At 36.1% G+C, this 22,192-nt stretch overlaps 1 protein-coding gene across 3 annotated transcripts; it reads right to left on the bottom strand.

Annotated features, from left to right (window-relative positions):
• Positions 1 to 11,779: 11,779 nt before the first annotated feature.
• On the bottom strand, positions 11,780 to 18,660 carry LOC105865319 (E3 ubiquitin-protein ligase Topors-like). 3 transcript variants are annotated; one of them, XM_012753788.3, is made up of 3 exons: positions 18,579 to 18,660; positions 17,607 to 17,690; positions 11,780 to 14,411 (listed from the first exon to the last, which is right to left on the bottom strand). In XM_012753788.3, the coding sequence occupies exon 3, from the start codon at positions 14,136 to 14,138 to the stop codon at positions 12,096 to 12,098; it is 2,043 nt and encodes a 680-aa protein (XP_012609242.1). In that variant the 5' UTR covers positions 14,139 to 14,411; positions 17,607 to 17,690; positions 18,579 to 18,660; the 3' UTR covers positions 11,780 to 12,095. The 3 variants fall into 3 exon arrangements, 2 of the variants coding, with proteins under 2 accessions (XP_012609242.1, XP_012609243.1); XR_012922193.1 differs by having other exon boundaries at positions 13,936 to 14,022; XM_012753789.3 differs by lacking the exon at positions 17,607 to 17,690 and having other exon boundaries at positions 18,579 to 18,637.
• Between the last annotated feature and the right edge of the window lie 3,532 nt (positions 18,661 to 22,192).

The following is a 22,192-nucleotide window of genomic DNA, read 5'->3' as shown; positions in this document are numbered from 1 at the left end:
ATTAGCCAACTTCTCTTCATCCCCCCTCTACCACCCTTTCCAACCTCTGGCAACAATCATTTTACTCTCTACCTCCATGAGATTGAGTATTTTTTTTAATTTTTAATTTTTTCATATTATGGGGGTACAGATATTGTTAGGATTACATATATTGCCCCTGCCATTCCTCTCCACGCCCCCCCATCCCTGCCTTACCAAAACATCAAGCATGTCCTACTCTCAGGTGGTGCTCATTGTACCTATTTTGTAAGTGTAAATTCTTCCTCTCCTTCCCCCTCCCATTTGCCCACCAGCTGATAAAAGTTTGTTTGTTTGTTTGATTTTTCCCTTTTTTTGACCTTTGGGTTACATTGTATATCTTAGCCTTTCCCTTGGAAGGTTTAGATGTATTCCCTACCACCCCCCCCACTATGCTCATCACAACCCTAAGATGTGTATCTCCCCCTCCCCCAAACCCTAGTGGGCACTATCCCCATTTGAGCATCATAGTTTTAATCAGTCAGTACCAATTTGATGGCAAGTAGATGTGAAGCCTGTTTTTCTGATCTTGTGTCACCTCACTTTGGATAACGGGTTTAAGCTTTAATGCAGGATAGCATAAATGGTGCTAATTCACTGTCATTTCTTAGAATTGAATAGTATTCCATTGTGAGCATATTCCAAATTTTAGTTATCCACTCGTGAATTGACGGACACTTGGGTTGTTTCCATGATCTTGCAATAGTGAATTGTGCTGTCATAAACATTCGGGTGCAGATGTCTTTATAGTAGAACTCTCACATATGAGTGAGAACATGTAATATTGGTCTTTCTGTGCCTGGATTATTTCACTTAACATAATGACCTCTAGTTTCATTCATGTTGCTGCAAATGACAGGATTTCATTCTTTTTTGTGGCTAAGTAGCATTCTATTCTGTATATATACTACATTTTCTTTATCCATTCATTCACTGATGGCATTTAGGTTCATTTCATATCTCAGCTATTGTGAATAGTGCTGTAATGAATATGGGGCTTTAGGTATCCTTTAATATACTGATTTCCTTTCCTTTGGATAAATACCCAGTAGTGGGGTCTGCTGGATTATATGGTAGTTCTATTTTTAGTTTTCTGAAAAATCTCCATATTGTTTTTCATAATGACTGTACTAAATTACATCCCTACCAACAGGGTATAGGAGTTCCCTTTTCTAGGCATCCTTGCCAGCATTTGTTGTTTTTTGTCTTTTTGATAATAGCCATGCCAACTGGGGGAAGGTGATATCTCATTGTGGTTTGGATTTGCATTTCCCTGATGATTAGCAATGTTGAACATTTTTTTCACATACCTGTTGGCCATTTGTATGTCTTTTGAGAAATATTCATTTAGATCCTTTGCCTACTTTTAATGGGATTTGGGGGGGTTGTTTGTTTTGCTGTTGAGTTGTTTGAGTTCCTGACCCCTATCTCTTAACCATATACAAAAATCAACCCAAAATGTATTAAAGACATAAATATAAGGCCCAACATTATAAAACTAATAGAAGAAAACATAAGGAAAACACCTTAGGACGTTGGTCTAAGGAAAGATTTTATGCTAAGACTGCAAAAGCATAGGCAACAGAAACAAAAATAGACAAATGGGACTATATTAAACTAAAACACCTCTGCACAGCAAAGGAAACAATCCACAGTGAAGAGACAACCTGTAGAATGGGAGAAAATATGTGGAAATGAGTCATCCGACAAAGGACTAATATTCAGAATATGCAAGGAGTTCAAACAATCTTAGTTTCTTCAGGTCTCTCCCCCTCTCCCTCCCCTACTTTTTTCTCTTCCTATCTTGTAGCATCAAGAAGCTATGAAGTCCTATGTCCTTATTAGTAGTTTATAGCAGGAGTAGCAGTGGGTCACAGGCAATGCCTGCCAGAACTTCCAGGCCTCAGAGGAATCAATGGTTGTAGGAGAAGCAGGTGCAATAGCTATAATGGTCTCCACCTCTACCACCATCAGTAGTGAGTATTCACCTGGGTTTGTTAATGCCATCTATTCTTTTTTTGTCCCTAGATACCTGGGAACTTCCTATAGTTTCTAATCTCTGTATTACTCCACTTTCCCTTTTTCTTCCTCAATACTTCAAGCACTTTTGAAATAAATATCCTCTGTTTGGAATACATAGTGTGATTTCTATTTTCCTGATTGGCTTCTGATTGACTCAAGGTCCTATCAGCCTGTGAGTATAGGTGGAGTCAGAGAAACAATAACCCCAAATTTGTTTTTGCCATTATCTGCTCACACAGATCTTAGCCACCTCTGATATTCCTCTCACTTAAGTGCAATAGGGACCCATGGGAAGATCTCCTGTGTGCCAGTTCAGCTGGGCAGAGTCGCTGCAACGCCCAGCTTCTTGGGCATCTGCCATCTCCTACCATGCATTATAGTCTCCATCACTGCTCTGCTGCAACTTTCCTGGGTGCTGCCACTGGTGCCAAAGCATTGCACATACTCCTCTCTATATACCCCATCATATATTTTTCACCTGGGACACAAAGCAATATTACTGTGTCACTGGAAATCAGAGTCCCCATAAAAATACTCTAACTCTGTTTAGAGCACAAGCTAAGCTGATATAACAAGCTATACTGACATAATAAAAGTTGCCAACTCATGAGGGCTTCAGCAGGGTAGCAGTTTATTTCTGTTGATGCATTTTCTAGAAGTAAGCAGCCTGGGGCTGATGTTGGTTGTTCCAATTCACTGAGGTTGATGGATTAGTTCTACCATCCTAAAAATGAGGCTTGTGTCTCTGTATCTGAGGTAGCTACCCTCTTGTTACCATTTCCTAGCCAGATGGAAAAGGGGGAGAATATCCAGAACAAGACTTTGCTTACGGGGGTGACTGGAAGCTGTCATAGACATCACTCTGCACACATCCCATTAGCTGTGACTAATTCCCATGACCACACCTATTGCAACAGAGGCTAGGAAATTTGTCTCTAGCTGGACTACCAAATGCCAGAATTCTAGGGTTCAGGGTACCATGTGCAGATATGTGGTATGGCTTGAAGAAGAGCACCCTGGGAGCCCAAGGGAGCCCATACTCTGCTTACCAAGCCATGAGCCCAGTCCATCTTCTTCCTTCATGAAACCTCCTCCTCTTGTCAAGCCATATGTTCACAGGGTTATCTCTTCCCCAAGGGGTGCCTTTTTCTAATTGGTACAAGGAGACTATTTAGGCTAGTGACAGCCCTGAATATGCTTAATGAAAGATATTAGCAGTCTATTTCACAGATTATATTTAGGGTTTGTCCATGGGACTGAGGAAGGTAGAAAGAAGTTAAGAACAGACACTATCCTGTGACCTCTAGATTTCTCTCTCCTAAATGAGTGTGATACAAAAATATTCTTGTTTCAACCAAAAATAGACTCTTCAATAAAAATTGCGTCTTACAAATTTAACCACCCCTCATATCTTCCCCACTAATTCATTCACCTTCCTTATAGCCAATGATCTGAATATAACTATTATTATTCTTGTTATATATAAGGAAACTGAGATTCAGAGATATTGGGTAACTTGTCCAAGGTCACACAGCTCATAAGCAATTAGATATGAACTGGAATCCAGGTCTATCTGACTCCAAAGCCATTGCTTCTTTTATTATATCACAGTACCTGTTAAGTTACAAGGACTGCTACCTTGTGATTAAAAAATGAACTACTTGTAATATGACCCTTTTAATAGAGAAGTTCCAAGAAACGGGACAGTACCAGGGCCACACTGTCATTGTGGTTTACACTTCCCATGAACTCTTTCCAATAAACATTTCATTTAAATTTAATAAAGCAGTTAATAAAGCCATAAAGGTTAATTACTAGTTAAGGGGAAAATATGACTTCACTTTGGTGAACATGTGAAAAATGAATCAACTTCGTTCTCAGTTAACCCAGGATTATACAGGCAATAAAGCATGATTATGGATTTAACATGTTAATTCCCAGTGGATTTAATAGCAGTGCTGTGAAATACGTGACCAATCGCTAACCTATCTGACAAGACTTCAGACAGCACTAATCAAGATTAAATCACTTGGCCCACATGTGGATGCAATATGTCTTTCAAGACGCAATGACCGTAATTTTTCATCATGAAGGTAGTATAAATGCCCGGTGATAGGATGAGAAGTGGAGAAGAGAAAAGTGGAGGACATAATCTATGATCTCAATCTGATACCTTACTTTGGAAGCTATTTTTGAAGAAAATAACCTTTAACTTGTTTTCATAATTTCAAGATCCTCTTTAGGCTATTATTGTTGTCTGTAATGATTCATGATTTACCTATAATTTGTGGCATAAAGCAAAGCATCCATATGCCTTAAGATATTCTGCCTTTCCAAAAATAGATCATTGGCACAGTCAGCCCTTTGTAGCTGTACCCCTATAGTTTAGCAGCTCTCTAGGTTATACCAGTGTGATTTTAATTCTTAAGAAATAGAATCCTAAATAACACTGTAATTCTTTTCTAATGAATTGTACCACCTGGTAATCACAAAAAGAAAAGTGTTGTGTTCTTTTGACCACTTGAAGGTTGTGAACAAGGATCTGAAAACTGTGGGCTGTGGGCCATATATGGCCTACTACCTGTTTTTATAAATAAAGTTTTATTAGTTCACAGGCAGACCTTTCATTTGTGTGTCACCATTGGCTGCTTTCATGCTACAACAGCAGAGGTGACTCGTTGTGACAAAAACTGTGTTCTCACAAAGCTTAAAATATTTATTTTCTGGCCCTTTACAGAAAATTTTGTTTACCCATGGTTGAGAGCTTCATTTTGTTCTGAATTTTAATTTAACTGAAACATGGTTATTTTCAGGACCTTCTATTTCTCTCATTCATTTAACCCATTTTGTTTCCAAATTTTCTAGTTTCACATCCAAACTTCTTTTTACTTCCTGTCATAGTGGTGAGAATTAAATATGAGAGCATGTGCTCTGATATATAATAGGCCCTTAAAAGCATGAATTTATTGCCCCCCCCCCCACATGTTACTGTTGTGGTTTTACTAGGAGATAGTACAGTGTGATGGTGAAGGACAGTACCCTATACTGTGTAGGGCCAGAGCCCAGCTCTGCCGTTATTATTCATGTGACCTTGGGCACATTCCTTGCATCCTTTGTGCCTCAGTTTCTTCATATGTAAAATGGGAATGGTAATAATAACACACTCACCTCAGAGTTCTTGGTAGGATTAAAAGCGGTAACACAAGCAATATGTTTATAATAGTGCTGGGCATACAGTAAGCACTAAACCAGTGCTGCCTACCATCATTGCCATCATCTTTGTCATCACTTCATCATTAAAAGAGGTTAGACCATATTGAAAAGGATTAGCCCATTTCTCACTCGCTAGTTAAAAAAAAATAGATTTACTCTAGTTAAGTGTAAAGTGTAGGATTATAAAATCTAATCAGTTCTGTGTTCAAGTCAAGCTCTGTTATCTACTTTTTTTTTAACATCTCAAATATTTCACTCAGTTTCTGTGCAACTGAGTTTTCATATTTGTGATATGAAGTTAACAATACAGATCTCATCAGGAAGTTGAAGATTAAACTAGCTAATACATTTAAAAACTGCTGCCACTGTTCCCGGCATGTTGTATATACTCAATAAATACTGACTTCCTCCTCTTCTCTGCCTCTGTGTCCTTTAAGGAAGACTGACCCTCTTGAATGTTTCTTGTATCCTGATTGCTGATGCTGTAAGCTCCAACCCTACTCATCACCCCACAATTGCCTATTGTGTGTCTTCTTGTGATGGTAAATTTTATGTGTCAAATTGAATGGGCTAAGGGATGCCCAGGTAGCTGATAAAATATTATTCCTGGGTGTAACTTTGAGGATGTTTCCACAAGAGATTAGCATTTAAATCAGTAGACTGCGTAAAGAAGATCTACCTCATCAATGTGGGCTGCATTAGCCAATCTGCTGTGGGTCAGAACACAGCCAAAAAGCAGAGAAAGGGTAAATTCTGTCCTCTTCGTGACCTGAGACATCTGTCTTCTCTTCGCCTTGGAATGAGAATTCCTGGTTCTCTGGCCTTGGGCTCTGATACGTATACCAGTGCCTACACCCCTGCCCATTTCCAGCCTTTTGGCCTGGAACTGAGAGTTACACCATTATCACTCCTGGCTTTCAGACCCTCAGACTTGGACTGAATTACACCACTGATTTTCCTGGATCTCCAGGTTGCACATTTATACATGGTATAACATGGGACTTCTCAGCCTTCACAATCCCATAAGCTAATTCTCATAATAAATCTCGTCATATTACACACACACACACACACACGGGCTATCCAGAAAGCATCCAGCCATATAATATAAAAAATAGTATTAATAATGGCTGGATACTTTCCGGACAGCCCTCATATATCCTATTGGTTCTTTTTCTCTGGAAAACCCTGACTCTTCAGTGTTTGTGGTGGGCTAATTTCTGTTAATTCTTGTGTCCAAACTGACCTGTCATTTCTCATATGACAAGCTTTTAATAATAATGATGGTAATAAATAAAAGTGTTTTCTCTTTCTCTATACACACACACACACAAACCACTAAGTGCTGACACATTTTAAGGATTTTACATATATTGACCCTTCATAATCCTTTGAGTGAGATACTCTTGTTATCTTCATTTATAGATGAGAAACTTGAGCACTGGAGGTTTTAAATAACTTTACCAAAGTCACATAGTTAATAAGCACAGAGTAAGGATTTAATTCCAGGCAGCCTGGCCCTGGAATCTATGCTTTTAGCCATGGTGCTATTCTTCTTCTCTAAATGCTCTATAAAACCTTAATAACTTTCATGAACACATTCTACCAATGCATTTCTACCTTGGTATATGAATTCATACATGTTTCATGTATGGAGTAGTCTAACCATTTTTTATACATATAATGTAAAAGTTATATAGTGTTTATATAAATATATTTTTTTCTAAAAAGGGAACTCTTTCAAATGGTAATAAATGAAGAAGAACTACTTAAATTCATTAATTAGATTCTGTTTACATTACCTACTATTATCAACCTCAAATTTTTGTTTGACCTAAAATCTTATTTATTATAGTCACTATTGTTAGCTACTACATAATAACAAACTTGTGTCTTAAAATTTGGGGTAAATCATAATTTCTAGCTGGGGTTAAGTCCTACAATTGTTATTTTAAAGAAGTATTTCTCAAAATAATATACACATGAATCACTGGGAGATAATATGAAAATGCAGATTCTGATTTGAGTCGGGTCCTATGATTCTGAATTTTTATTGAGTAGGTAGTATCTTTTGATGTATTACACAGAGACTTTCCTACTAAATAAATGATTACTTAAGGTTGTCTTCAGGATCTCCTTGGGCTTTATTTGCATGGGCACAGTCGATTGACTTTCAGGTTCTAATACAGAAGAGTGATTGGAATGGATCACATTGAATCATGGGAGGTCCCCTTCTTGAGTCACTATTTCCTCCTAATGGCTCTTACACCACTCATCCTACTCAATTCACATCCAAAACTTTGTTTTGTGTCCTTTGTCATTCATTTATCTAGTCAGCATCCCCTAAGCACTTACTATATGCCAGACTTAGTCCTTTTCTTAAAGAAGCTCTCATTCTTAGGGCAGGTGGAAGGGGAGAGTGAACTCAGACATGTAAGATAAAAATGGCAAAATAAGTATTTTTGGTATTACAATAAAAGTTTGATGGCACAAAAAAGTGATTGTTCACCTTTAACAGCTTGATAATTGGGAAAATATTAAGTAAATCTTCAACCCACTAAGCAGCTTTACAATTAGAATATTACTGAAACTGTTGAAGCCACTTGTGTTCATGTACTTTGTAATTCACTTTCATAGACCATATATTAATGAGACAAAAGTGTTCAAGACAGCGTTACCAAACAAAATTCTAAAATTTTATATTGAATCATGTGACAAAATTTGTTATCAGTACTTAGGTATACAATACTCCCCGTAGCTCAATAATCACTTCAATATGAATATTTAATTTAGTTAAAAAATCAAAGATTCATAGAATATTAGAAATTGAAGGAAATCTAGAGGTCCTCTAGTAGAGTGCTATCAACTCCAAATTATATAACAGGGCAGTAAACCATTTAAAATCCATTATAAATCCCAACAATGTGATGAAGAAGACTAGGTGAGTATACAAGATGAGTCCAGTCAAAACCATTGGCACAGAAAATAGTGAGGGAGGCTCAGATGCAAGGCAGTGACATTGCTTTACAGAACATCAGATCAGCAGTCCAAAAAGGGATTCAATCAATTTCAGTACTAACTGAATTTCAGAGAAGTTAACTTATCCAATATCATTAAGATCAATAACACTAAACCAATTAGAAGAAATATGTTTATTGGACAACTACAATTTGGAGGACACTGGAATAAGTGTTGTGAAGGGAATGTGTTTGTCTAAAATAGAGAAGTTACGATCTATTCTATGGATAAGAGACAATGTATGCAGATATGATGGTGTGTATATGTATGTTCTTGTGCATACTATATTTGTATGCATGTCTGTGTTTGTGTGTTTTGTCTTTGAGGAATAAATGACAGAGAAATGGATTGAGGCTAGAGAATCCTCTATACAACAGAGAACCAATGGATAATTTTAGACAGGGAAATTACATGAATAAATTTGTTCATTAGAATGACAGTAGCAGTGTGGATGATTATCTGGAGAGAGAGCCCAGAGGCAGGAAGACCAGATAGGAGGAGGATACTCCAATGGTTCTGGTGAACACAGAAGGAAGGCCTTTCCTAAGCTGTCGCTGTGGGGATTGATAAATTCACGTAAGCTAAGAAACGTACAGTGGAAAGATATTAAGTATTAATAACCAATGCTTTTTTATATCCACACCTGAAAATGACTCTCAAGTATCGTCATACACCTCATTTCTCTTTATCTGCTTTTCATTAGTCAGATGAAATGTACCTCAAGGTGTATCAGCCTAAAAATCTCTAGAGAGTCAAGGACAGAGATGAAAACTTGCCCTGGACCTCTAAGGTTTCAGCTGAACCAAATGCCATAGAAAATACTGTGTGAACTGAAGCGTATGTATTGAAAATCAGTCACCTGCCTTTTCCCAGCTGGCTGAGGTGAACCCCATTAGCATCAAAAGGACAAGTCAGGGTGAACTTGGGCAAAAAGGATTGCTTTTTATCCTCATAAATAAATAGAAGTGACTCCTTAGCACCTTATCCTGCATGATTATGGCAGTATTCTGGATTTTGAAGAAAAAAGTGCTCTCAGTAGGAGAGAAGACTTTGTGATTAAGAGTTGTATTTCTGAGTTAGATTTGAAAAGCTCAGTGAACCAGAGTAAGCTAGGAAAATGCAAAACATGGGCAGTCAGAACCTGTAGTTTGACTCTCAGCTCTATTGCTTGTTAGGATATCACCTCTTTGAAAGTCATTTTTCTCCTTGAAAACACAGGCATAATTAAACCAACCATAATTAAACCAACCTTGCTGTAAAAGTAAAACACCATAGCATTTGTGAATGTGTTCACCAGAGGATATGAAAGAGAGGTAAATGAAAAATGCAGCAGCAGTTAAAAAGTAGGTAGTGTCAAGTTGGGTTTAAGATCATTGACTCTGGAGTTGAGTCTGGGTTTGAATTGGACTGTGACACTTACTAGCTTTTCTCATCCATAAAATGTAGATTAAAGTAATGCCTCATAGAAATTGTGCATATGTGTGACAATATTTAGTATTAGTTATTGGTACTGTGTTATCGGTGTTTTTCCTCTTTCTCATCCAGGAAAAGCTGTTGCCATATTTAAGGAGATGATATTTTTGATTCATTAGCAAATTTCCGTGACTCTTTAATGAATCTTGGAATATTTGAGTTAGAAGGGAATTTGAAAACATCCAGTCTAATTTCCCACATCACTGGGATCCAGCCCCTCAGGAACACTTCCAAGAATGAGAGGTCTTTTCCTCCACCAGCCTCTTGCTCTACTCTTAACAGAACCATATGACCCCTCAGAAAAAAACAGGCTTTCTGTGATTAAGTAGAAATCACCCTTCTGGAATTTTAACCTTGAAAGAAACTAGATTTACTCTCCAAATCATTCAGAGAAATATACTCCCCTACAGAACATTCACTTGTGATTATATATATGTCTACTTTGGCTTTCCATACCCAGGGAAATTCTCTACAACTTTAAATGCAGCCTAACATTGCTGGCTCATACATATACTTTTGACCACAATAATATTTACTTTCTTTTTTTTTTATCAACTGCTGTTTAATTGTGGTGTTCTAAATTATTACAATTGATTTTCTGTTTCTAATTTCAAGACTTTGCATATATTTCCATGAATCTTTGCCATGAAAGGTTTAACTCATGGTTGATGGTAGATGGCTCACTTATATTGATGAAAGGGTGAATTAAAAAAAAAAGGTACTGGAATGATTTTATAAAATGATTAAAAATAATGAATTTGAATTTTGAGTCTTGTGCCACCTTTAGGATCTTTGTGACTGCTTTGGAATTAGAAAGTCTGGTTTCATTCCTGTTTACAATTTGGCCTCAGCCTCCTTTCTCAGTGTATCTCTCAGGATTTTCCAGCTGTATTAGAATAGGAGTTCTGGAACATTTTTATTTTTCTTCCTTTTTTTCAAGTCAGTACTTTTTCTCGGTATCCCTTGCCAACAAATTCACCTGGCTAACTCCTACTTACCTTTTAAGACCATGCCCATATATTACTTCCCAAGAAGCCTTCGGCAGAGAGAGAATTGTTCTCTTCCCAAGAGAATTGTTTGCTCCCCACTCATTCTCTAGCAGACATCTGCGCCACTTCCCAGGGAATTGTTTGATTGCAAGTGACTGGAAATTCTGATTTAATAATGGAGCCGTAGAGGAAATGTATTGACACAAAACTTAGGGAAAGGTTAAAATAATAAAGCCATATGACAGGTAGGATGACATTTCAACTTCTAGAAGACCCAGGTCCTGTTTCCAAGACTCTGTACTCATGACTTGTGTGGCTTTCTTCTCTTAGCTTTCTCCTTTCTTTCTTTAAACTGAATTTTTCAAACTGAGAAATATGGTTTTTGATAGTGTCTGAACTTTAAATCTTTCACCATCTGCTACCAGAGAGAAAGAATGACCCTTTTTCTCAAAGCCAGTTTGAAAAATCCTAGAGAAGTACCATGTTGTGTGGCCAGAGGGGCAAAATACTATGACTAGCTTGGCTCAAGTATAGCCACCATCACTGGATCATGCTGCTGTGGGTGAGGAATCAGAGATATGTAAGAACAGGGCAGCTTCCAATGAAGATGGTTCGATGTGAGGGCAAGTGGAGGTATAGTTTTCAGAGGAGGGAGAGAGGGAAAGCTGTGCCAAAAGGCCCATAGATGTTCATTTTTACCTATTTACATCTCTTTTCACAACTAGACTATGACATACTTGAAGACAATAACTGTATTTTAAGACAAGGATCCTATCTTATTTTCTAGGGATTGAAAATGCATTGTATCTGGAACATAATACACCTAAATATATATATATATATTTTAAATAACACTTGTGTTTAGAAACATACTTAATATGCATAATTTTTTTCTTAAGAAATTTAGACTTCTATTGTTGGTATACTTTTTGTGGAATTTAGAACTTTGGATAATCTTTATACTTAAATCTGGAAACTAAAAAATACATCAAGTATTTTAAGAATTCAATTCATAAGAAAAAAGTAGGCAGAAATAATATTTATATATATGACCAATTTAATAATATGCATTTATCTCCAATGAGATGTTGAGCTTTGAATTTAATCAGGCTTTTATTTTCATTTTACAAAGTAATATGATAAATCTTTTTAGTAATGCTTTTAGATTATATTCATACTTTCAAAGATTCTTGGTGGCTAATTAAGTAGACTGATTTGCCTTTCAAAACAATTTGCACCCCTATATTTATGATACTGTGTCTGCTTTATGTTCATTCTTGACCCAGTGACATTTCTGAAAACCCAGATTCTATTTTTCATGGATTTACCTCCTGCAGGAAGGTGCATATTCAGAAAGACTGCTCATTGTCTTAGGTCATCCAGATCCCTCAATTCATCACTGACTTCCTCTGTACTTTGTGAATCTGAATCCTGGCATTTGTTTTTTCTGTGCCTCACTGCTCTGGTTCTTCTATTTCTAGGAAATGTGTTTTTTTGCTTTATCTCCTGTTTACTCATGAATTTGTGTTTCTCTAGCTGTGGGAACGTGGGACTGTTGCAGTGGCTTCCCACTTGGGAAGCACCTGTACCTTTAGAAGGACATTTGGGTCTCTTCCCAGCAGTTGAAGAAAGCTTCACATATTGGACTGTGGACAAAGATGCCCTCCTGTGTTTTGATTCATTGCTATGCACATTCTTCTCTTTTAAGGCCTCACAGTAGGTATTCTGATTGAAGTGTTCACTTCTGTGACTTCCTCTCAGAGAGTGAGTACTTGATTCCCTGCTGACAGATCTCTTTCTAAGTCCAACACACCAAGATTTGGATCTGTGAGTACTGAGCCTTAGTTGTCTTTGAATTCTTCTGCTGAAGTGTGAACCAACTTCTACACATTGGGAGGATTGTCTGCACTTCATCCTCCTTTTTCTGGAAGAACTCAGCTTTCTACCATCTCTTGTAGGAGAAAGGGTATTTTCTGAAATGCAACTGCAAGAAGGGGCCCTGTTTCTGGATTTGCAGCTTAGGGATCTTTCTCTGGGCAGTCTTTGAAAGATCTTTGGTGAAGATTCTGAGTATTTATTTTTTTCTTCTTCTTTTTTCTGGAAATTTACCTTCTGGCTAAGGCTTGAAACCCTTGTTTCTCTTAGACTGTACTTCTGTGGTCGCACAGAAATTGCTGGGGTACTGAAGGTGCGTGGCATTGTTTCACACTTTCCCAGATCATGGCCATGACCAGGAGGTGACTTTATTCTTTCTGTCTTTTTCTCTTGAACTTTCTTTTTACCATTCGATAAACCTGGGCTCCTTTCCCTTGGGATAGCCCAATTCAGGAACATATTATTAGTAGAAATTGTGCCTGTGTGGTTGCCTGATTCTGCTTTGTCTTTGACACAATCATGGATTTTGCTTGCTGTTTTATGAGAGACTGGTGGGATTTCAGATTTTTTCAAGGAAGAGTTACCATTTGAAAACTGTTTCAAGCCTGATAGAGGCCTCTCCTCTCCATTCCAGTGACCCTGGATGTCTTTAGACTGCTTTGTATTTTGTTGAGATACTAGTAGAGCATGATCCTTAGGCAAAGGCAAAACAGGAGTTGATGCAATGGACTTCTCTTTTACCCATGGTGAAACTGCAGGGCACTGATAGATGGCTCGCTGATCATAGGTCTCCATGTTATAAGGTGAATGAACAAAACTGATAAACTCATGTAGGAAATGGTGGGTGTGTTGTAGGAGATAAGGTTCCAGGAGGTGAATGAAGGACTCACTGTCCAGATCATGTTCTTTCATGTGATGGAGGATGGTGGCTAGAATATTCTTCACTGTGTAGCCATAATCTCCATAAACAGCCGTTAGTTCCCGTTTCAGCCAGGGAACCAGTCGCTGTAGACAATCAGGATTTCTTTTGAAATAATTAGCTGAAAAGTGCTTTTGAAGTTTGTAGCCTTGGACATGTGTCACCCAAATTCCAGAATAATACAGAGCTCTTCTGAACTTCATAACCACCTGATCTCTAAAGTAGCCCAGGGACATAGAGTTTGGTTGGATCTTCCCAAAATCCCCAAACTCCCTCAGTAACTCTTGGATAGTCGGCTCTCTCAATGATCTGATTTTCCTTGTGGTATCCTCGGGGCTCAGATTGAGATGATTGTTTGGAGAAGACTCCACGAGCCTTTCCTTCTCTGAGGGAAGAAATGCTGGATCACCTTTGTTATCAATCTCTGGCCTGATGGAACAGCACTGAGAAGGAGAGCACTGCATGCTGGAAGAAGGCATGGATTTCTTCCTTGACCTTGAATATAAAGAGCCATTATGCCTCTTGTTGAAACAGGAATTCCAATCAGACTCATTCTCAGCACCCTCCAAACAATTAGGACAGTCACAATCAGATGAGAGATCTGATGGCATTGCCCTGAATGGATTATATTTCACAGTCAAATGTGAGAGCAATTGTCTCAAATCAATCCCTCAACTGGCATGAAAAATATCTATTGAAAGTATCCCATGCATGTTTCTATAATATGTTTTATCTCTATGGAATAAATGCTTGAATAAAGTTAAGAAACAAACTATTCCTCAAATTAATAATATTGTGCTCATAAAACCCAATGTAGATAAAAGGTAACAGGGATTCAGGCACACTGATTTTTTCTTTCTTTCTCAAATTAGTTGTTGCAAACCCTGAAAAGCAAATTTAAAATAAATGTCAAAATTTAAGTACCATATCCTTTGATCTAGCAATTCTAACTATATTTATTTAATCTAGATATACAAATATGCTAACACATATATGTTGACCTTTGTGTATTAAATAACAAAAAACTGAGAACAACATAAATATCTATCAGTAAGGGACTTGTTAAATGATCATTTATTCATGGTATTTAATATTACCCATTTAAAAATAAGGTAAATCTAAAGATACTAATAAGATGGTTGAATATATTGTTAAATGAAAATATAAGTTTATATAAAAGTATGAAAAACTATTATAAACTCTTGGAGAGTAAACATTAATTTTGGGTAGTATTATGAACTAGATACCTGAAAAATTTGCTTACTAGGAATAACAAAATAATGCTAGCTATAATAGTTATATGCTAAGTTGAGAACAAATAGGTAAAATTATCAAAAGTTAAAATAGAGATATATAAGAATTCAGAGAAGGAAGTAAGTTCTGATACTACTAGTTTCCCATATGTGGTGTTCTTAAACTTTAATTCTGATGGAACTGATAGCTGTAGATGATAAGAGACAAAACAATGAACTCTGTCCTAGGCTGAACAGCTAATAGGAAACCCCTTCTAAATATGTGTATCCAAGTATTTACATCCTTACCAAAAAAGTGAATTAGAAAAAAAATCACCCCACAAAAGTGTCAACAAGAAATCTTAGCAGAGATTTTGTAACTAAAAACAAGTATGAATGTTTGCAGACCTAATTTAAACAATCTGTTTTCCTAAAAATCTCAAGAGAGTCATTTATTTGAGTTTGATAGTGACCCCCAGGCAACTGGCAGAGACAAACCCAAATTTTCTCTGGAGGGACACAGCTTTTAAACCCAGGTCTCATGAAAAATTTCCCATAAATTAGTTCACAATCAAAAATCACTAACAAACAAGAAATAGATCATCATCATAAGCATTAAGTCCATAGAAATAATAGCAAATTTTGGCTCCTAAGAGAATCAGAAAATGAGTATGCTGAATTTTGGCTCCTAAGAGAATCAGAAAATGAGTATGCTGAATTTTGGCTCCTAAGAGAATCAGAAAATGAGTATGCTGAATGTGTTCAAAGAAATAAAGATGTTTTAAAAGTATTACCAAAAATAAAAGTCTATACTATGACCAGAGGGACTTGAAACATAACCAAATAGAATTTGAAGACATAAAACAATTAAGTGTTGACATTTCAAAATGAATGGATAAAATAAATAACAGAATAAACACAGATGAAGAGAGTTATTAGTGAATTATAATAGAGAACTGAAAAATACATAGAATGCTTCATAAAGAAATGGAAATTTGGAAGATAAAGATAAGAATAAAGTGAGAAGGTTTAAAATTCTTAGAAAATAATACAGAAAATTAAGGAAAAGCACTATTTGAAGAGATATGTCTACCAACTTTCCAGAATGTGTAAAATATGTAAATTTTTCAGAATCACAATAAATTCCAAGTATAATAAATGAAAAGAAATCCACACCCCAAAAGCATAAAAGTTAAACTGTAGTACACCAAAGATAAAATAACTTTCCAATTGTAATTATGAACTAGAAAAAAAGAAAATATATCTTCAATGTATTGATAAAAGCAAACTTGTGATTCTGTAAATACAGATCCAATGAAAATGACTTTCAAGCATTAGGTCAAAATTTGATAGAATTTGGGAGAAAGACATTTAAGAAAAACTAAAATCTGAAAAAGTTAAGCACCAACCCTCTTGAAAGAACATGTAAAAGATGTAGTTCAGGAAGAAAATGATTAAAAAATGACTACTGACAGAATTTGTAAGGTAAAAGACAAAATGGTAAGCAAAAAATGATAAGCAGATGGATCTAAGCAAACAGTGTCTAACAACAATATTATATCTATATTGTGGGATTAAAATGAAAATAAAGCTCTAATACTGAAAAATAATAGCATAAAAGTTGGAAGGCAAGTAACTGAACTCAAAACATTCTAAAGTTTTGTTATGAAGAAAGGTAAAGATATTTATTAACAGTAAATTTAGAAACAGTTAAATATTCATGTTAAAATACCTATAATAACTACTAAAATAATGGAAATGGAGTGCACAGAAACTGTAAAAAGGAGAAAAATGGAATTAAAGAGGAAAACCAATGAAATTCAATATAAAAATAAACAAGTAAAATAATGAATACAAACTTCATTATATAAAATTTAAAATAATAAATATTATAAGTTTAGATACACATTCTTATGGGGCAAAACTACTTGTAAAAAAAAACAATGGAAATGAGAAACCAAGAATCAAAGCTAGTGTTTCCCACCAGGTTTCAGAGAGGGAGAGAAATGCCATCAAGAAGGAGGCACACAGAGGTCTTCAAAGGTATTGGATGCTAGGCATTTACTATTATTTAAACTTTATATGTGTTATATATCTTTTGTATTTATTAATATTTAGTTAAAGTTTTAATTCAAATAAGGTAGACATACATAACAGAAGTTTGGATATACATAGAAAAATTCTGGACAGATATAATACAATAAATGTTAATATATATGTGGGTGGTAGAACACGGTGTAAGGACATAAAAAAAGGTATGAAGACTTTCCAACTTACACTCACAATGTAATTTTTTAAACCATAAACATGTATTTTTCTAATTAAAAAACTAGCTAAAAATAAAATTATGTAACCTAAAACGAACAAAATTGTACTAAATGTGCTAAATTTGAAAAAATAGTATCTTGAAATCTTAGTCTACAAATTTAGAGCACTTTGAAGTGGCATATTTGATGGAATATTGTTCAAATTTATAATGATGAATATTTTTCATTTTGTCTAACTTCTTATTATATTTGACATTTTTCAGTGATGAAATCTACTTCTACTTTCTTAATGCATGGAATCCTAGTGTTGGACAGAATTTCAAAGATCATGTTCTCTGGTAGTTTTCAAGGCTTTCAAAGGCAAAGAACTTTTAATAAAAGCATATTGTGCCACATGTTAAACATAACTCTTCCTCAACCTCCTACCTCCTCAGCTGCCCACCCTATTTCTCCATGGCTCTCAAAGGTAGCTCCACTGAATTACCAGGGACACCATGGAGTTCAAGTTTATGAAACTCTTGTCTACTTTATGTCTAACTAGTGCAGGAATCCCTTATGTAACCCCACGGCAGATTGTCACCTGGTTTCTGTTCCAACCCTTCGTTATAGAGGTATGTATTCTATGACATGGCTCATTCCATTCCACTGCAGACTCCAGTTTGTGCTAAGGATAAAGAAGATTTTTATTGCCTTTAGCTAAAATATTTCTTTATGTAACTTCAAAATATTAGCCCTAACTCTGTCCTGTGTCTAATTTCCCATTCTTCTCCCTAGCTACACTAATTCCTTCTACCTAACTATGGGAGCCTCTCATATGTGAAGGCTATTGTTTTATACACCCATACGATACACTCCTCTGATCTAGCAAGTAGGCTCTGTGTCCTGGCCTCCTCAGTTTAGAATTCTCTAAGGACCTCTTCCATCTGTGCCCCTACACAGAGGGGAAGAGTCCATGAAACCAAGAATTCAGGCTATCTATAATTCCTCTTCCTTATAGACGATGCTCCTGCCTTCTAGGACTCCTAAATTTCATCTTTAAGGGGAAACCACATGGGTAGAGCATACAAACCTAGACTCAAGAGGCAGACATGAGGTGAGTAGATGGAATTTGTGCATGGTGACTGCGGTGCAAGAAGCTACTTACAGTGCCAGATGGAAGAGAAAAGAGACAGGATGCAAGTAAGAAGGTTCTCCATTTGTACCTTCATCCCAACCCACCCCCAAATATTTAGAGCAAGTCTACCTCAAAAACTTCTATTTTTCTAATCTTTTCATTTCTACTTCCTTCAAGCTCATTTTTATGAAAATTTATCCAGTTCTTGCTAATACTAGGTCACCAAATTAAAAATAGTCTATGTCTAGATCCCTTCAAGTTATACAATTTTATACAGTTAATTAATAATTTTTAAATAAATATAGCTAAGCTGGTTGGTTAACTTTCATTTTTTCTGTTGAGGTTTCAAGCCACCCTTTCTAGAAGTAAGACTTTCACCAAGTCTTCATTCATCTTGAAATCAAAAATGACATAAATTATATGATTTGACAAATTTACCTCCCACGTGATGTCCACACTCTTCTGAGCCTTAGATGCTGGTTTAATTTGGTTGTAGTGGATCACCTCTGTTTTGTTTACCTTAGAGACAGAATTTAGAACACAGGGCAAGTTCTGCTGTTAACTGGGAAGAGAGAGAGAGCTCCAACTTTTCTATGAAGCTTGCATCTTACATTTCCCAAGAGAGTCCCAAATGATGTTAAGATGTAATTTCTGAATAAGAGGGGATTCAGATCCATGACTTAGGGGTTGCCAGAACTCTTTAATATTCTACCACATCAGTCAAAGCCAGTACTCTAAGAGGTAGTCTGACTCAGAAGAGAGCAGGCATGCTTCGTAGAATATACGTTTTTCTAATGAATGAATTCCCCAAAGTAACAGTTGCTGGCCTAATATTAATATTTGGATTTAAACCAGTCAATCAAAAATCATTACTTTTTCTTTAAATGAATGATATGAATAAACCTTTTAGCATATGTGCAAGGTGGGTTAATCTTGGTTGTTTATGTACCAACTTTTTGGACCCAAATTGATAAAAATTTGTGATTAGGGGTACCGTTTACACACCCATGGCTAAATATCAGTTAATATTACAAATAGCACAATTAGAAAGTCACTCAACAGAGAAAGTTTTTCTTTTCTGTTGCTTTTCTGACTGTTAAACTCCCCTTAAATTTAGTCATGTTTACCCAGGTTATTCATGCTCTTTCAGAACCGGGATGAAACCAATTTAGCTCACAGGATATTTGGGGGGATTAGATGAGTTCTCTCAGTTACTGTTTGGCACTTAATCATAGTTCCTTAAAACAGGCATTTTAGTATTTTGAGTAGGTTTCATTAAGAATGCCTATGATCATGCATCACATTTAAAAAATAACCCAAAATTGACACCAATTCTGACACTTTTGTAACTATTGGGCAATGTGGAGCCACATATCCCCGTAACCTTAATACTTATTCCAGCAGCATATGGAGGAAAGAACAGCACAGACCTGAGTTCTTGTGCTACCATTACCCACACAGGTTCACATATGCTCCCTGAGCCTTAGTTGATTCATCTGTGAAATGTGTTTATTAGAAAGGTTCAAACAAGATAATAGATGGTATAAGTACTTTGTGAAGTACAATGCTTATTAATAATAAAGTGCTCTCAGGGAATAGTTACCTATACACAATGCCTAGCACAGTAAAAATACCCAGTACATATCTGTTGAAAGAAAGAAAGGAAGGGGGAGAGCTGGGGAAAGAATGGGAGGGAGAAAGAGAAGGAGAAACGTAAGGGAGGGCCATTGAAGTTTCTCTCTCTTTTTTATTGATATGTAATATTTGTACATACTTATGGGGTACATGTGGCATTTTGATGCATGCACACAATGTGTAGTGACCATATCAGGTATTTAAGATATCCATCACCTCAAACACTTATCATTTCTTTGTGTTAGGAACAATGCAAATCTTTTCCTCTAGTAATTGTAAAATATACAATAGATTGTTGTTAACTATAGTCATTCTATTGTGCTATCAAACCCTAAAGTTTATTCCTTTTCTCTAACTGTGTGTTTGTACCCATTAGACAGCCACTGTTCAATCCCCATTTACCAACACCCTTCCCAGCCTCTGGTAACCACCATTCTACTCGCTGCCTCTGTGAGATTACCTTTTTTAGCAAAAAAGTGAGCATGCAATATTTATCTTTCTGTGCCTGGCTTATTTCACTTAGAAAAATTACCTCCAGTTCCATCCCTGTTGTTGCAAATGACATGATTTCCTTCTTTCTAATGGCTGAGTGATATTCTATTGTGTATACATACCACATTTTCCTTATCCATTCATTAGTAGATGGACACATAGGTTGATTCCTTATCCTGGCTATTCTGAATAGTGCTGCAGTAAACATGGGGGTGCAGGTAATCTTTGGATACACTTTTTTTTCTTTGATTGAATGCCTAGTAGTAGGATTGCTGAACCATACAGTTATTTAGTTTTTTGAGAAAGCTCCATACCCTTTTCCATAATAGCCATGCTAATTCACCTTTCCCACCAACAGTGTTTGAGTTTTCTTTTCTCTACATCCTTGCCAGCATGTGTTATTTTTTGTCTTTTTGACAGTAGCCATTCTAATTGGGGTAAGATGATACCTTATTGTGTGTGTGGTTTGCATTAATTTCCCTGATGATTTGTGAGGTTGAGCAGTTTTTCATATACTTTTTGGCCAAGTTTCTCTTTCAGCTGCTTATATTTCAGTTTATCTCTCCATTTTTTTACTCCACCATTTCCTTCCTTTTCTTTTCTTATTTTTACTTCCTCAATTCCTCAATTCTCAAAATCCTATAGCAGCTTGGAAGGAAAGGGGTTGCTGGGAGAAGGATGCGTTGGTACCCGGAGTACTTCAGGCTTAGAAGGATCTGAAAATGTCAATGGCAGGATGATGCTGAACAATTAATCTGATCATTTGTCACTAAGAGATCAAATGTGTTATTTTCCCACCTGAGTCCTGAGCTACCTATGTGGATGTCTGGCTCTTCTGGCCTTTTACAAGTTGCATGGCTTTAGAGCACAGTTTCCTCATCTAAGCACTATTAAGGCCAGATAATTCTTTGTTCTATGTTGTAGAATATTAAGTACCATCCCTAGTCTCTACCCACTAAATGCCATTAGCACCCTTCCACCCCAGTATAACAACCAAAAATGTTTCCAGACACTGTCAAATGTCTCTCATTTGAGAACCACTGCTCTATAATATAAAATTATTGCATTTTGCAACAATTTTACTCACTAGAGCTAGAACAATTCTGCTACCAAAAAGCTGTACTATGTGCATGCATGAGAAGGATCAAGTGTAATTAGCTGAAAGAGCATTCCTGGGCTTTGAAGCCAGAAAATCTATGCTAGAATTTTGAATTTTTTCATTTGGATTTGTTTTTTATGAGCAGCTTAGTTAACTTCTCTGTATTTTATTTACTTAATCTATATACAAGAACATGGCATGTTTCTTCATAGCACTTATCACCACCAACTATGTGTCTGTTTCTTCTCCATTTTGTGAGAATATAAACTCCATGAGAAAAGAAGGGTAGGATCTTTGGTTTATATACCACTGTGTCCTCATTTCTTAGAATAAACCAGACACATAGGAAGACCTCATATCTATTTTTTAAATTAATTTTCTATAAATAGCACAAAGTCCAGTGTCTAGAACATAATAGGCATCAACAACAATACTTTTAATCAATTCTTATTATTCCAAGTAGTTATGTTCTATAACATCATCACAAACAGTGAATTATTAAATACCATACCATTGTTCCTGAGGGAAATACAAGGTTATGTTTCTTTGAGCTTCTGGTAATATTTTTTATCAAAAGAATAATATATAGCATTGTTTAACCTGTGTCTGTTTAAAGACATCTTATTTAATATATATTGTTGATTCATTAACATTGAATTCACAGCCAGTAATACCATCACTCATGTCTGAACCAAGTTCATCTAACATGCGTATTTTCTCTATAGGGCATATCATGGATTTTTGTGCTTAGGAAAGCTAGACAGCATTTCAGCACTCTAGAGACCATTTGAAATAGTAAAATCACAAACACAAAAGCACAAAAATA

This window comes from Microcebus murinus, chromosome 12, assembly GCF_040939455.1.
Source record: "Microcebus murinus isolate Inina chromosome 12, M.murinus_Inina_mat1.0, whole genome shotgun sequence".
In the NCBI taxonomy this organism is placed as follows: Eukaryota; Metazoa; Chordata; class Mammalia; order Primates; family Cheirogaleidae; genus Microcebus; species Microcebus murinus.
The sequence above is the reverse complement of the archived record's forward strand: the minus strand, read 5'-3'. Positions and strand labels throughout refer to the sequence as shown.